Here is a 15820-nt window from a genome sequence, read left to right as displayed (position 1 = left end):
CGGCCCAGCCAGCAAGTCTAGAGCAGTTTTAATGGAGGTGGAGGCTATACAAAGGGCAGGGCCCACTGAAGGAGGGAAAGCAAGGCCATGCTGCCCCCGGCCTGTGCATAGGGCCTCAGCGTGGACACCCTTCCGCCACCTCTGGAAAGAGCGGGTGAGCCCTCATGGAAGAGGGAGGGAAAACCAGCTCAGCCCCAACTCCTGGCTTCTGTCTGAGCCAGGCCCCAGGGTGGAGGGCGATTGCTGGTGTCAGGGGTGGGGTGTCTCAGCAGAAACGTCAGGTCTCCCCCACAAAAAAAAAAAAGCATCAAAAGTCTAGGGGCCCGGGCCCCTCCCATCCCAGTCCCCTGTACGAAAAAGTGCAAAACATTATCACAAAAAGGGGGTCTCAGAGGGGCCCTTAGCCTAAGGCTCCTGAGGCCCGTGCCCTAGCCCTGCCCTGCCCCGGACACCGCGTCCGGCGCGGTCAGGCCCTGGACCGAGGGGCCCTCCCAGGTGGCCCGAGGCCGGCCCGGGCTCAGGCAGGGCCCTGTCATGCAGGTGCCTGGTGGGCACCGCCCCCCCCCAACTCCCACCCGCAACTCAGGGCTTCCACCGCCCACTGCCTGCCCCTGCGCGAGACTCTGGGCCAGGACACTGAGCCCGGGGCTGGCTGGAGGTGTTGGGCTGCGAGGAGGGACTGGAGTGAGGAGGGAGGAGTCCGTCTTCCATGCTCCCAGCCTGGGCCAGTGCTGCCTCTACCGCATCCAGCTCTTCACTGCCCGCCTTCAGCTTGACCCGAAGCAGCGCTGCATATGTGCCATAGCGAGATTTCTGAGGCAGAGGGGCAGGGATGAGCCTGCTGTCCGCTGTCTGCCCAGCCCACCCCCATCTGGAGCAGGGAGGGACCGCCAAAGAAGGCTAGGAGATGCCACATTCTTGCCTACCTCTGAAGCCCCAAAAGCCCCCAAGGACTGACTGTGACATGATCCCTGGGTGGTTTGGTGACCTTCTCTGGGCTCTCTCTAGACTGTCAACTGTAACAGCTAATGTTTCTTGAGCCTTTACCAGAGTTGGCAAAACTGAGCACTTAACAGACATCATCTCATTTTATTTCCCTAGTGGGGATGGAATGCTGTCCCTGTCCCACAGAAGAGGAAACTGCAGCTCAGAGGGATTAAGCAGTCTGCCCAGGGTCACTCAGCTAGTCCCACTCTTAGAGTCCATGCCATGAATCACTGGTCTGAGCCTCTGTATGGGGACACAGAGGTCCCACCAGTGGAGCAAGGAGCCACGGAGGTGCCCGGGCCGGGAGGCTCACCTCAAACTCCAGATAGGCCTCCTTCTGCCGCTGTTCCTCAGCCTCCTTGCCCCGGGCCTTCTTGCCCAGATGGGCAGCCCGGTGCTGCCGCAACTCACTTGCCATGGCCTTCAGCTTGGCCTCGTGGGTCCGCATCTGCTCCTCCTAGAGGCCAGGGGAGCATGGTCACTCTGGCAGAGACAGTGCCTTTGTGCAAGTTTTTAGAAAAGGTGCCCCATCCTTTGGATGAACAAAGCACCATGTCTGGGTTACCCAACAGTATTTCAGCCTCTGCACGCCCCCCCGCGGCCCATGTCCTGGTGCACTGGACATCTACGTGTATCATTCACAGCGGCCTGGAGTGCAGTCGGCCTAGGCCTGCCTCACTCCGTCCCGCTGGCATCAAGTGGACAGAGCTGGGGGTACCTGGGGGAGGCGGGTGGCAGCACTGGGCAGCAGAGGGCGGCTGAACTTCTTCTGGGAACTGACGGCAGCTGGGAAGGGGGGTGCGGAGAACATAGCAGCCACCACATTGATGCGAGTGATCCAGGACTGCATCTGCTCCAGGCTCCTGGGGAGACAGCACAGCCATCTGGGCCCAGGGTTCCATCCAGGGATGCCAGTCCTGGCCTGAGAAGGAATGAGGCAATCCAGGGACAAGGGATGGGAGCAAGCTGGGAGTGGAGTGAAGGGGTCTGGGATGGGCAGGAGGAGGGCACTCACGGGGCCTGGAAGAGGAAGACCCGCCAGTCAGCGGTGCGCAAGTAGAAGACGTGGGGCCTCTTGCTGTAGTCACTGGCACGCGTGGCCAGTGCGTGGTGGATGCTGATGGCATTCTTTAGCTCAGCCTCCGACGGGGCCTCCCCAGGCTGGTACTCCTCCTGTGGGGTGCCCATCTCGTCCTGGCTACAGTCCCAGCCCAGCCCGCCCCACCCCCACTCCCTCCCCTGAGCCAGCTCAGCCCCAGCCCCTTGAGCTGGCCCCGCACCTTCTGCAGGTAGAGGATCATGCCCTTGAGGATCCCGTGGAAGTTCTTCCAGCCCCGCTTGCCCCGAGGTGCTGGGGGGAAGGAAGACAACTCAGGGGGGCCTGAGACAGGCCCACTCCCATCCATCCCCCAGGCCTCCCCACCTGGCCACGTACTCTTCCTGCAGTCAGGGTCTGCGTGCACCTTTCGCACCAAGGCCCCGTGCTTGTAGACTGCGGCTCCAGGCTCGGGAGTCAGGTCCAGGAAAGGGCTGGAGCCGCTGCCACTGCCCCCGCTGACTCTCTTGATGACCTTGGGGTTGGGGTCGGCCAACTCAGACAGAGAGCGTCTCAGCTCCTCCTCGTCTCTGCAGGTGTGATCACCTCAGAGGGGGCTGGCCGTGGAGCCACGACCCCCCCTTCAGGCCCGGCCTCTGCCACCCAGGAAAGCTTCTCCAGTGTCTGTGAAGAAGGGGCTGAGGGGACTGCCCCTCTCATAGGGCGTGGCTCCCCTCAGCCTGAGGCTCCTGGAGCCACATTTCCGGGCTCAGACCAGGTTGCACCAGGGTGTAGCTGTACCTCCCCACTCAGATCAGGGGTCCTCGAGGCAGCATGTCTCTGCCCCCAGATTAGAGTTCCCAAGGGTAGGGCCACGTCTGTCCCTTCCTCCCCTCACGTGTACGGCGCCCCATCCTCTCCATTTCTGCGCGCGCGCGCACACACACACACACACACACACACGCACACACACACACACACACACACACACACCCCACCCCCCACCCTCACTCCCTTCTCCACCAGAGCAGACACAGGTCTGAATCAGCTTCTCAACCACACCCAGCACCAGGCTTTACTCGTAGCTTGCTGGCTAAATGGTGGCAGAAGGAGCTTCCTAGTACCTCCTGGTCTGCAGGCTCTGTCAGCTATCATCTAAAGAATCTGATTCTATTTTGTCACTCCCTCGTCAAAAACCTGCAGTAGCTCCCTACTGCCTTCCACCTGGAGCCTACACTACCTCCTCACCAACACTGTCTCTCTCCTGCCGCTCTCCATTCCAGCTAGCCTGCCTCCTCTTGGTCTCCTCACCCCACACTCGTTTCAGCCATCACACATTGGCCTCCCAAATACCAACTTCCCTCTTTCTCTGCCCAAACAATGCTTCCTCTCTGTCAAGGCCTGCCCTGAGACCAATCCTCACAGAAGCTTTCCCTGATCCCCCCTGTACCCCAGTCCTGAGCTTTGCCTCCTCTAAGGTCTTCTCTCCTGCAGACTGGGAGCTCCCAGCTAAACTGAGCAGCGGCTGGACTCTCAGCAGATACCAGCAAGTAGGAGTGATCTATTGACCGTTTAGATGAGGGCTCTACCTCAGACTGGGGGACTCAAGACTAAAACTAGACCTCCTCCCTCAGTCTAGACTCTTCCAAGACTTAACTCTGAGTCTTTCTGTTTCCACTGGGGTTGCCAAGAGTAGACAATTCTGTGACACTCTGGGCTCCCTAGGACCCAGGAGGAGGCTCTCCCTCTACTGGTCGGGGCCCTACCTCCAGAGACTTCTACTTTCCCACTTGGGTGCCAAGAGACCTCCCCCCATTTGTTTCAGCACCCTCATCCCCGGCCAGCTGACAATGGCCACCCACCCCAACCCAGCTTGTCATAACAACCCAGCTAGAGACAAGACACAGAACCCCACGTCCAGGCGGGCACCTCCAAAAAAGGAAGTGAGGCAGCCTCACTGCCTCCCGTGCTCTCACCCGCCTCCCCGGCTCCACAGCGCCAGGATTCACTCGGCCCATCTCAGTGCTCTCAACCTCTCCAGGCAGCCCCTTCCCGACGTCCCATCCCACCCCCTCACATGCCCCAGGACTCACATGGCCCACTGCAACTTTTCATTCTTGATGGAGCTGTACAAGGCCTGCAGAGGAAGGAACAAACCAGGGGGGTGGGGGTCAATCCTGGGGGGGGAGGTGCACCAATGCCAGAGCTCAGAGCCCTCCCTCCAAGTTTGGGGGAGGAGACAAAACTGGGGGTGGCGATGGGCAGCAGGGTGTAATGACTGACAGGCTCTAGAACAAGGTACTAGGACCCAGGCCCAGGTTTGCCACTTGAGCTGCATGACTTTGGACAAGTCTCCATGGGAAGAACAAACGTAGCACCACATGGTCGTTTTATTTTTTTTTTGGCCACGCCACGCGGCATGCAGTATCTCAGTTCCCTGACCAGGGATAGAACCAGCACCCCTGCACTGGGAGCTCTTAACCACTGGACCGCCAGGGAAGTCCCGGTACGTGTTTACCATAGGGCAAGCAACTAACACAGGACATCCTGGCGTAAGGTTTATGTACGATAAAGAGCAACGGCTATTATCTTTGCTGTTGTTGTTACTGTTAAGAGTCATCCTATTCAGAACCTGGGTGGGGGAAGCACAGTCCCAGAACGAATGGAAAAGAGCAGCCTAAGAAGCTCTCCCTTCCCCAACCATGTGTTTTGGCCTATTTCGACAGGATAAACCCACACAGGGCATAGGGGGAAACTGAGGCCCAGGAACAGGACTCTACCTGTCACCTCCCTCCTTGGCTAACAGAGAACACACTCCCATGGCTCCCATCCCCAGTGCAAGCTGAGATCTTCGCCCAACCCAGAGAGCCCCACCAAGCCAAATGCCAGAGTGGTCCAGCCCCCTGCCCACGCACATACTTCATGTTCCTGCAGAGTGGACACTAGTCTAAAAGACAATAGTTTTAGCTTCCAAACCCTGCACACTCCAAACTCCCTGTGAATTCCCGAACCAGTCACTTGCCTCTGTACAGTTGGCCTGGGGGACCTGCAGGGGCCTTGGGGTGGTCGGAGGAGAGGATGGGTTCCAGTAGTGGCATAGGGGACCCCTCTTCTTGGGAGTAGCCTGCAACGAGGGTTCACACCAGTGCCTCCCACTGTGGGGGCGCTTCCACCAGCCTGTCCGTGAGTGGGTGTGTCCCCAGCACGTGCGGCTAAGCGTGTGGCGTGTGATGCCTGCGTGCGAGGAGTTGGATGCAGTGGTGACGTCGGCACCTTCTCCAAGATGGGACACAGCCCCCCGCTGCCCACACAACACGGTCTCTGACTCTTTCACTGTCCACTGCTATACCCAACCACAAGGCTAGCCAAGCACCCCACATGGGCACACCCTGACCTGGCCGGGGGCAGGTACACCATGACCTCCACCCCACAGCACAACCCAGTCAGGTGCATACACAGCACAACCCAGTCAGGTGCATACTCAGCCCTCCCAGCACCACCCCGACCAAACTCAGCAAGGCGCAGACCCTAAGCCCTCACACTCCAACTCTCGGGCCAGGACGTGAAGTGGCCACCGAAAGCCAACCTGCGGTCCTTGTCTCCAGCCCTGCAGTTCATCCCCTGCCCCTCTCGGCACTTCCTTTGGCCCACAACGTCTTCCTTCGAAAATTCCTAAACCCCACAGGTGAGCTCCGTCTCATGCTCTCATCTAGAAGGCCCAAAGACCCTTTGGTCTGCGATCCCCAACTTGGTCCGAGGGTCTCTGCCCTACCCCCACCCCATGCCCACCCCTGGCTACCCGTGGGCTCTGTCCGTGTCGGGCTCCCTCCTCGGCTTGCGATGCTTTCGGCGCCTCCCTCAAGCCGCCCCCTCAGTCGCGTGCCGCCCTCAGCAACCCCCTCGGTCGCCCCCCAGCCTGGCGTGGGCCGCGGCCCCACCGCCCTCACCGCCTTTTTCTTCTTGCGGCTCTGCAGGCGGCTGACCACCAAGTCGGTGTAGAGCACGGGCTTGAGACTGCGCGAGCGCTGCGGCCAGCCATAGCACAGGGTCTCCGCGCCGCGGTGGGTGCGCCCGTAGCGCACGGAGCACAGCGAGCGCGAGCGCAGCCGCCCGGCGCTGCTGTGGATGCTGTTGACACCGATCATGCTGGCCCGGCCGGCACGCCGCGGTCCCCGGCCATGCCCCCGTCCGGCCTCGGCCGCGGACGGCCCGCGGACGGCTCCCCCGACAGCCGGCGCGAGCGGCCCGGCCCGGCCCGAGCCCGGCCCGGCTCGGCTCCCACCGACGCGCGGAGCGCTCAGCGGCGGCGGCGGCGGCGACGCGGTCTGCTCTGCAGCTCGGCGAGAGCGGGCGGGGGGGCGTCAACGGAGAGGGGAGGGCGAGGGCGAGGGGCGGGGACGGCGCAAAATGGAGGCGTCCGACCGAGAGGAGGGCCCGCCGCGCGCCGTCACGGGGGAGGCGCCTGGGAGGGCCGGTGGGGCGGGGTGGCCTGCTCTAGAGGTGCTGGGAGGTTAGGGCTGTGAGGTGGGCTGTCCCTGTAGGGTCTGGAGCGCTCTCCTGGCTCGTCAGGGTGCGGTGGTGAGGAGAAAGGTCGGAACGCCTCCTGGCGGCCCTTTTTTACAGAGCCAGGAGGGGCCACGAGGCTAGAGACAGCGGCGCGGGATGGAGACAGCCGTGGAATTACCCAACTCACCGACCCGCAGATACTTCAAATGCCCGAGTATATAATCACCTTCAAACACCCCACTTTACATACACCCCAACTAACCAGATGCACCAATTCACATTCACCTCAACTCACAAACACTACAAATTCAGAGGTACACCTCAAATTTTACAGTCATTAACTCACAGACATACACCCCCTACTCATGGACACCTGTTATAAACCAGATAGTCAATTCGTAGATATACACCCCAACACAGACACACTCTAAATCATAAGCCCTAAAGCACAAACACACTCCAAGTCAGACAAAGCCCTATGATTCACAGACCCTAAGTCACATATACAAGTCAGCATACACCCCAACTCACTGACGCCCCCCCACCTCACAGTGGACGGCCCTACTCAAGATACGTTCCCAAACTCAGAAGCTCAACACACCCCACGTTCACAGACACGCCCCAGGACACTCCTGTACTGTCACATGTATGCGGTGGCCGGGAGACCCCTTTGACAACTCTGGGGGTTTCAAGGGAGTGCAGGCCTTCTCGGATAAAACGCCACCCGATCTGGAAGAGGAGTGAAGCCAAGGTCCAGGCCACCCCCTCCTCCTCCCATCCTACCCGCTCCAGTGTAGCTAACCCCTCAGGATCTGGCGCCTGGGCGCGGGGCCTGCCCACTAAGGAGCCAGAAGCGCAGTGTGTAGTCCCAGCTTGGTGCTAACTGGCTTCAGGACCCCGGAAAGCCTTTGTCCCTCTCAGGGCCCCCATCTCCGGGTCCCTCCAGTGCAGCGGTACCAGAGAGGCCTTTGTGGCTGTACACCGTGGGGCGGGGGCTGGGCGCGGGGAGGGAAGTGGTGTACCTATGCGCGCCCCACCGCCCTTGCAGAGACCCCCCACCCCTTTCCTCAGTGAACACTGAAGGAGGGGCGCTAACGAAGCCAAAATACAGGGTCCAGGGCCTGCTGGTCACGTGTTTTCGAGAACTGTTTCTCCCCCCTCCCCCACTGTGCGCTGGGACTGCGAGTGCGCATGTTCCGGGAAAGCCAGTCTTGTGGGGGCTGGGGGAGGGGGCGGTCCCCAGGCTGAGTCACTAGAGCCCAGGCTTCCACAGCGGGAACTGGGTGGTGGCAGGCCCCTCCCCGCCCCTCCCTCGGAGGCCTGCTGACAGGTCCCCTGTCCCTCCCCTCCAAAGACCTCTGCCCCGCCCCGCCCCACCCCCCACCTTGAGCAGCTCTTTGGGGAAGTCGCCGCCTTCGTTGAGGCCCTCCAGGTTACCAATGAAGTCTCCGCAGGTCATGCGCTTCCCGATGTTCTAATGGAGGGCACAGAGGCCTCTGAGCTTGGGGAGTCCTTCGCCTCCCAGGCCCTGAAGTCTCTGGGCGGGGTGTTCCAGGCTCCCTCCCGCCAGCCCCCCTACTCACGTGGCCGTGGAGATCCGTATTGAGTAGCATGAGGGCGCAGGTCAGCGTGTGCGCACCGTCTAGGAGAGAATTGACATTCAGCCTTGGCCACCTCGCAGGGACTCTTCCACATCTATCTTCCTCAATCTTCCAGTTCATCCCCTGCCCCCTTTCAGGAACCCCTTTGGCTCACAACCACACTTTTGTAAGTCCCGGACCCCATTAGCAAACCCCTCTGGAGCAAAGACCTCTCTCTTCCAGTAAATCCCTCAGATGGGACCTCTCCTTCTATTTAGGTCACCCTACCTAGCTCCCTAAGGTTCTGGGGGCAGCCCACTGCTTGCCCCCAACATCAACATGCCTCTGTGTCTATGCAAGCCATTGGGCCCCACACAGTTATGCAGACCAAATAGAATCCCTACTCAGGCCAAGCACTGTCTTGCACATGTATGCAAACAACGGCATGCAAACACACCTGCCACGTGCCTCTTCACAACACACACTAGACCCTACCTAGCACTATACCTGCCCACATGCACAGTTCCACATCTGTGCAGCCGTGCCAGTACTGTCTGCATACATGCATGCTTGCATGCCTGCAAGCTCATGCATTCGGGTACTTCTGCATACACACTCATGCTGCTTTGCACAGATGCAGTGCCCATCTGCCTCAGTGACCAGCCAGGAATGTCCTGCCCCGGGCCTCCTCACCCTCTGAGGACAGGGCTCCAGGATTGCACTGGAAGTATCTCTGGGAGAAGTGGGCCAGCACGCGCTCCCGTTCCTGGGTCTCACCCATTAAGGCCAGCTCCTTCAGAAACACCCTGGGGAGGGGGGAAGAGGGGACATGTCACCTCTACCCAAGGTCCCCTTACCAGGCAGCCCTGGCTCTTGGCCATACCCAGACAGCTTGGGAAAGGGTGACTTCAGGGCAGTTTAGGGGAGTCACGGGGCTCAGAGGAGGCATAACTGAGGCCCTGCACACCAGGCCTGGAGAGTAGGCGCTGCCCTCAAAGGGCTGGACACCCACCTGAGAGCTTGGTCCAGAGTCATGCCCGTGAAGACAAAGAACTTCAGGTACTCGCCAGCCACAAGTTTGCTGAAGTCATTGCTGTGGGCAGGGCAGAGGGACAGGTGGAGTCTCAAGGGGAAGTGTCAAGGGGCCAGGTGGGGTTTACCTAGAGACCTGGGGGTATTAGATACAGGGGATGTGGAGGTGCTGCCCGCAGGATGCATCCCTTTTCCCCCCATTCTCAATCCCAGCCCAGTGCCTTTACTTCTTGCCCAGGTGCCGGGCCACATCCGCCTTCCTGAAGCCGTCTAGTCGGTACAGCCTCTTAGCTAGGCGCTGCGCAGCCTCCAGGTCTGCTTTCTGCCCATTGGACAAGGTGTCTGTGCTTCCCAGGGCCAGCCGCTCTGTGCTGTCCAGCTCTGAGTCCGAATCGGACACGAGCTGGCTCAGGGGCGGTTCACTGCCAGGGTAGAACACCAGCTCAGAGGTGGGGCAAGCCCTCGGGGGCCATCCAGATCCTTTCCTTCCTCTGCCTCCAGACCCAGTAGACAGAGGAGGGAAGACTGGGACATGGGGAAGGCATTTTTCTTTTCTCCAGAGAAGGAGATTCCTTCCATCAGCCTACTCCATCATTACCACCTCTCTGTGGAAGTCCTGCCTCAAATCTAACCCACATCCCTGTTGCTGCTTTGGGAGTTCTGGCTGCTTTCCCCAAAGCTCCCTAAGTTTGCCATTAGACATAGATTCCCCATCCCCACACTGGACCTACTCAGGACAGAGTCCTCTGTGTCTGAGACTATGGGCAAAGATAGGATAGATGGACTGGTGGGGAGGAACAGTGGAGGGTCAGACAAAGATGTGAGGGCAGCAGGGACACTTTCCTGCTCCTATGTCTTTCCTCTTCCCGCCTTTTAGGGAGAGGAGCCTCCTCCCGTCCTTCTCTTACACCCTCAAAGAAGCAGGCTCTGGGGTAGGGGGTATTGGGGGTCAGAGTGAATTCCTCATCCCCTGTCTCCTCCTGCCTTCCCCTTCCCACCCCGGCTGCTCTACTCACAAAGCCACCTGTCACCCCAGAGACAGAGGCCGGAAACTCCTAGTTGCTAGGCAACGCTGTCTCCCTGGCCACCCCCTCCTGTTGCCATGGCTTCAGTGACTGAGAGGGTAGCTGGCAGAGGGGAGAGCAGAAAGGTTAGACTGGTGAAAGGACGTTCTGGAGAAGGGTGAGAGACTCTAGATTGGAAGGGGGAGGTGACATGGGAGGGAAGCAAAAGGAGAAGCTGGTGGCTGCATCTTTGGGAGAAACCTCCAGGCTGGCTGAGGGTAAGATCAGAAGAATTCTAAGCAGGTTAGAGGCTCTGTCTGGGGAGGGAAGGGCCCTTCTAGAGAAAGAGGAGGGTGTCCTCTAGAGACCCTTCAATCCTAAACCATGGTTTCACAAGTCACTGGATCTGAGACCAAGGGGGCAGGCTGTGAGGGGCTACCACTCACAGCCAATGGAAGTAGTCCTCCAAATGAGAAAACACATCTGTATCCCCTAACCACCCCTATCAGGGGTCAGGAATATAAACTACATCTTCACACTCAGGCTCTGTCCCTTAGAGCAACTGTTCCTGGGGCCCTGGGCCCTGGGGCCTCAAGTCTGAGGACCCAAAGGAATCACTCACCTGCCCAGGGGAGCTGCCCCCAGTCCATAGCTGTCTTCTGAGTGGCAGGGACTAGGGGGCTCCCTCCTTGGGGCCTGCTTGGCTCCAGCCTCTGCCTCCTCTTCCTCCCCTCTCTGTGTCCAAGGCCCATCAGCAGCAGAGCTGGTACCAGAATCCGGTTCGAGAGGGGCAAGTGGGGCAGGAGCAGGTGGGTCAGGCCTGGGGGCAGGGGGCTGCGGAGGCAGCTCAAAGGTGAAGAAGGGGCTCTGGGTTGGGCCAGGTGAGGCCAGGGCCTCCAGCGAGGCGAGGCTGGTGTAGGAGGTGCCCTTGGCCCGGTGTGACTCCAAGATGGCTTCAAACACACAACTGAAAGAGTCGGGCCCATCAGCCAAGGGGCTGGTCCCAGGTAGAAAGGGCAGAGGCGACTTGAGAGGCCCGGAGTGAGGCATTCGGGTGCCTGGCCTGCAGGGGCGGGGAGGAGAATCTCTGATCAGGGGCCTTCAGGACAGCTCTCAGGTAGCATTTCATTGAACTTTCAGACCGACTCTGTGAAGGGGATTATCATCCCCTTTTCACAGGCTCCCATCCCCCGAAAAGAGCCACCCGGGTACGGGGTCCCCACCACAGGTTTGCCAAGCTATTCAGTGCCCCTGGAGCACCCCAGCCCCACCCATACCCAACACCCAATCCCCTTCCTCTCTCACTCCCTGTTAATCTCCCTTTCTCCTCCTTCTCCCTGATCCTCTCCCCTCCTGCCATCCCATTTCTATTTCTGGCAACATCTTAGGAAAAGAAGATGAGGCTCCAGGCTGCAATGGGGTGTGAGACAGAGAGGAAGGCCCCTACCCTCCACGTTCTCCTGCCGGGATCCAGGATCTAGCCTGATGCTCCCGTGCCCCCAGGCTTGATTTTGACCTCAGCCTGTCACTCTGCCCCTGGCCCTCATTAGAACCCCTTTCCTCCTCTATCCTGGCTGCCCCTACCCTCCTGGGCTCTTGCTGATGGTCCCCACACCCCCGACACCCTGCCAGGCCTCAGGCCTCTGTCCGGAATCCCGAGTGCTACAGCGCCCTGTCAGCACACCGCTTTGTCCTGACATTCCCGGCCCCACCCTTGTCTCTATTCCGGTCCCTTTGAGCCCAGCTCTGGCTCTGGGCCAGTGGGAAGGAGCAAGCCACTTTCCTCTCCCACTCCCCCACTCACCGGGCCCCTTCTGAGGCCTCAAACACCTCGTCGTCCACATCCTCTTCCCCACCTGCCTCATCCTCGTCCTCATTGCCACTGCCCAGGCTGGAACGAGGGCCAAGGCATGGGCCGGGACGTGGGGCAGGTGGGCGGGCAGTGCCAGGCGGGCCCTCAGAGCTGGGCTGACTCTCGATGGCCGAGTCAGCCTCTTCCCGCTCAGCCAGCACCTCATCGATGTCGGTCTCGCGGTAGCACCTCAGGGGCACTGTGTCCAGGTCCGTCTCGGAGTACTTGGCTGCTCGCCCCACAGCCACCCCAGAGCCCTGCCCTGAGCCCACCCCAGGTGGAGATGGGGGGGCCTGCTCTGGGGGCTTAGCACCTGCAGTGTGCACAGGCATCCCGGTCAGGAGGTTATTCAGGTCAGCTCCCTGTCCTGATTCTGTTCTCAGAAGGAACTCTCCCCCACTGCCTCAAACTGGCAGGAAGTTCTCTCACTGTCTAGCCACCATTCCTCCTGCTACAAACTCAACTTGTTCCTGGTGCCAGTGGAGCTCATTTCAAATCAAGTTCTTATCAAACAGCTTTGAGGGGCCTGAGGGAGACCAGCCTCTCTTCTACTCCAAGGAATGACCCTCGACATCCTGCCACCCCTCCCTCCACTACCCAGCTTCCTCCAAGTGCCCAACCTAGCTGCCATCCCCCAACCCCCTATCATAACACAGATGGATAGACTGAGGCCTAGAGAGGCATTAGCCAACTCAGAAGCCCAGGAAAGAATAGGGGGAAGTTTAAATGAAGGCTCCCTAGCCCGCCATGGCTGCTCTGGAAAAGGCCCTGTCCTGTTCCCCTTGCCTCAGTCCCAGGCCTTACCTGAGCTGGGGGAGTCCAAAGAGCCATAGAAGAATTCCCATTTGGCTCGCGCGATTCTCCGGGCATGAGAGGAGACTTCTCTGGGTGAGGACCAGGGGTCCCCCTAAGCCAAGGAGGGAGACATAGACACAGGCACCCAGAGATAAAGCCAGACACACAAAGACACAAGAACATGGGACAGAAACACAGAAAGAAAAACATACAGGGACAGAGGTGCAGACACAAGAACAAACAAAGAGGGCAAGAAAGAGGGAGATTTAGCACAGATTGAAGGATTCAGAGTGAACAGCTGATAGGCCCAAAACCACCAAGGAGACAAGCCTTGGCCTTTGTTGGGTCTCTGGGGTTCCAGGGAGCCCAAGGGAGATCAAATACCTGGTTAAGGAGTCCAGTGTCAGCAGGTCCTCGGAATAATGTGGCCAGGTGCTCAGAGGGTCCCCCCAGCCCATTGGGGAGAGAGGAGTAAAGACCGTCTGCTCCAACCTGAGGTTGAGCTGGTGGCCCGTGTAAAAGGCCCTGGCTGCTAGGCAGAGCTGAGCCTCCTCCAGCTGGGAGTGGGTCTGATGTGGATGCTTCTAGCCGCAACTTTCGGTTGGAGCCAGGCCCAAGGGCTGGGGTGGGACTGGGAGGAGAGACCCCACCCAGGTCCCAGCTCCGACTCAAGCCTCCGGGAGCAGGTAGCCCATTCAGTGGCCTCACGCTGGCCTTCTCCACAAAGCGGAATATGACCACAGAACTCCGGGGCCCTGGTGGGGGCTGCCCAATGGGTGAAGAGGGTGCCCAGGGTGAGGGAGCGACACGGGGTGCAGGGGGGCCACGCAGGGGTGTACAGGGTGCTGTCACACGTCCAAGCTCCCGGCCTCGGGGACCTGGACCTGCCACCCGCCGTAGGAGGGAGCCTGTGCTGCCATACATGCTGGCCGGGGGGCTCTGGGGCACTGGGCCTTCGGGGAGCCAGCGGCGTGGGCATCGTGGCGGGGAGATGGCACAGTCGCCTTCCGAGCAGAAGCGCATGGCACCCTGGGCCATGCTGGGGCCGGGGGTCAGGCTGGGGGGGCAGGGATGGCCAGGCCAGGTGGGGAGTGAGGGGGCAGCATACTCTTCAGACAGGCCTGCAAGAGAGGAAGGGGAGGAGGGGGTGAACTGCTGGGGAGTCGGGTGGACAGGAGAGCAGAGACAGGGAAGGGAAAGCTGGCTGGGGTCACTGAGCACCAGGGGTCTAGCCCACGCTGGGAATATGGCATCATTGATCCCACCCCTGGGGTTGGTGATCAGTCTTCCTGCTGGGGCTACTTCCATGGAGGCCCGAAGAGAAAAGAATCGTACCCCCAATGGGCCCCTGGCTCCTCTCCTTTCTGCCTGGGGGCTCTAAGCATCACCCTGGGAGGAGAGAGGAAGGTATTTCAGAAGTTGAGTGAGCCCAGAGTTCCTGTGGCATTTTGGAACTACTTCTGGTGGGGGAGGGGGAAGACTGCTACCCCACCCTCAGGACCAGAAGTATCAGCCAGCCATCATCATCGCCCAGCCATGGACCTTCCACATTCTCTCTATAGAAGCCCCTCACTCAGGGGGAGAGAACTCAGGCCTCCTGGAAGGAGAGGGAGGAAGAATGGGGGTGGTATATAGGGACATGAGGGGCTGAGAGGCATAGGTGAAAGGGAAGAAAAAGGCCTGAACAGAGGCTCCTCCTCTACTACATACATGCTGAATGGGAAAGGGACATTCTTGTTCTCCTTACAGGTACACATACTCATGCACACACACACATAAGGACAAATAATATCGGTACACAGCTAACACATTCATAGACAACATCCTCCAGCAGACACAGACACAGGCACACACACACATTGCTCAAAGACACACCCTCATACACTCTCACAGTCATAACAAATATGTGTGTAATGGAAAGGCACATGCTTGTTTTACACACACACTGCAATCAAACAGGAACACACAAAGAGATACCCAAATATACACACAGGCCCTCATTCTCCAAGGCACATAGAGACACAGGCATATCAGACACTCACAGACACTTACTGGTCACAGTCACACACATACAGATGCATCCTCACACACATCCATAAACAGGGACATACACCCTCTCCCCCAACCCCCACCAGTCACTGGTCTCTGTGGGGGGGCAGGGTGAAGGCTGAACCAGACCCTCTCCCCATCTCTCTCTCCACCCGCCAGGCGTATGACAGATCTTGTCCAACCCAGGAAGGACCATAAAGGGATAAAGGGGCCCCTGGTGGCAATGCAGCGTAGGGGCAAGGGTCAGGAGCAGCAACCTGCCAGGCAGGTTTCTGAAGCTTAATCGGGGCCCAGCGCACCCCCAGTGCAGCCCTGGACTCGAGCCGCCTCAGTACTCACCGCTGCTCGCCTGGAGCTGGGGCCGAGGAGAGGCAGGGGAGAGGCTGGGCCCAGCTCAGCTGTGAAGGCAGCGCGACTCCCGCTTGCTCCCGCTTGCTCCAGGCCCGCCCGCCTCTCAGTCCCTCCTTCCCCCCTACGCGCGGCTCAGAGCTAATCCTCCCCCCCACCCCGCCCTTTCCCGGGGCCCTGAGCCCCGGAGGCTGGCCCCCCTTCTCGACGCTAGGTCCCCCCTGGGCAATCCCGCCAACCTGAGACCCGCCCCTGAGGAGGGGGAGGACGTATGGAACCTCTGGTCTGTTCTTCAGACCCTCACATGACCCACCCCAATCGTGTCCACGTCCCGCTCGTCCACCACCCCGAGCCGCACGCAGGACCCAGCTGCACACGCGTGTCCCGCTCCAGACCCCACGCGTGTCCCTAGGAGGTTGCCACATGACCTGTTACATGCCACATGCGCTCCCGCCCCCACGAGCACGCGGCCGCGCCAGCACACGGTACGAGTGTAGACTGGACCCGCCCCCTAAATCCAGGAGACCATCAATTTATGGAAGAAAGATCTAGGGAGCACTGCCTCAAACCCTCCGGATGTTCTAAGACTAGGACTCAGGAGACACAACCCTGACCACTCGCCCCGGATGCA

General features: G+C 59.8%; 1 protein-coding gene across 1 annotated transcript; it reads right to left on the bottom strand.

Moving 5' to 3' along the window:
* Nucleotides 1-11: 11 nt before the first annotated feature.
* Nucleotides 12-13868, bottom strand: PSD (pleckstrin and Sec7 domain containing). Its single transcript, XM_081242545.1, has 16 exons — nt 13177-13868; nt 12802-12904; nt 11950-12310; nt 10768-11208; nt 9369-9563; nt 9122-9202; nt 8803-8915; nt 8113-8171; nt 7914-8003; nt 4117-4160; nt 2423-2613; nt 2268-2338; nt 2003-2160; nt 1706-1850; nt 1301-1444; nt 12-813 (listed from the first exon to the last, which is right to left on the bottom strand). Exons 1-16 carry the CDS (start codon nt 13828-13830, stop codon nt 583-585), a joined length of 3081 nt encoding a protein of 1026 aa, XP_081098671.1. The 5' UTR covers nt 13831-13868; the 3' UTR covers nt 12-582.
* Nucleotides 13869-15820: the final 1952 nt, after the last annotated feature.

The sequence above is a fragment of the Mesoplodon bidens genome (genome assembly GCF_964165515.1).
Source record: "Mesoplodon bidens genome assembly, chromosome: 1".
NCBI lineage: Eukaryota > Metazoa > Chordata > Mammalia > Artiodactyla > Ziphiidae > Mesoplodon > Mesoplodon bidens.
The sequence above is the reverse complement of the archived record's forward strand: the minus strand, read 5'-3'. Positions and strand labels throughout refer to the sequence as shown.

Excerpts from the sequence above, each read along its gene's own strand:
- PSD (XM_081242545.1), bottom strand. The coding sequence starts at position 13,830 with ATGGCCCAGGGTGCCATGCGCTTCTGCTCGGAAGGCGACTGTGCCATC. Across the intron at positions 2,614-4,116 it reads GAAAAGTTGCAGTGGGCCAT|AGACGAGGAGGAGCTGAGAC; the intron begins GTGAGTCCTGGG and ends TCACACCTGCAG. Across the intron at positions 2,161-2,267 it reads TGATCCTCTACCTGCAGAAG|GAGGAGTACCAGCCTGGGGA; the intron begins GTGCGGGGCCAG and ends GGCACCCCACAG.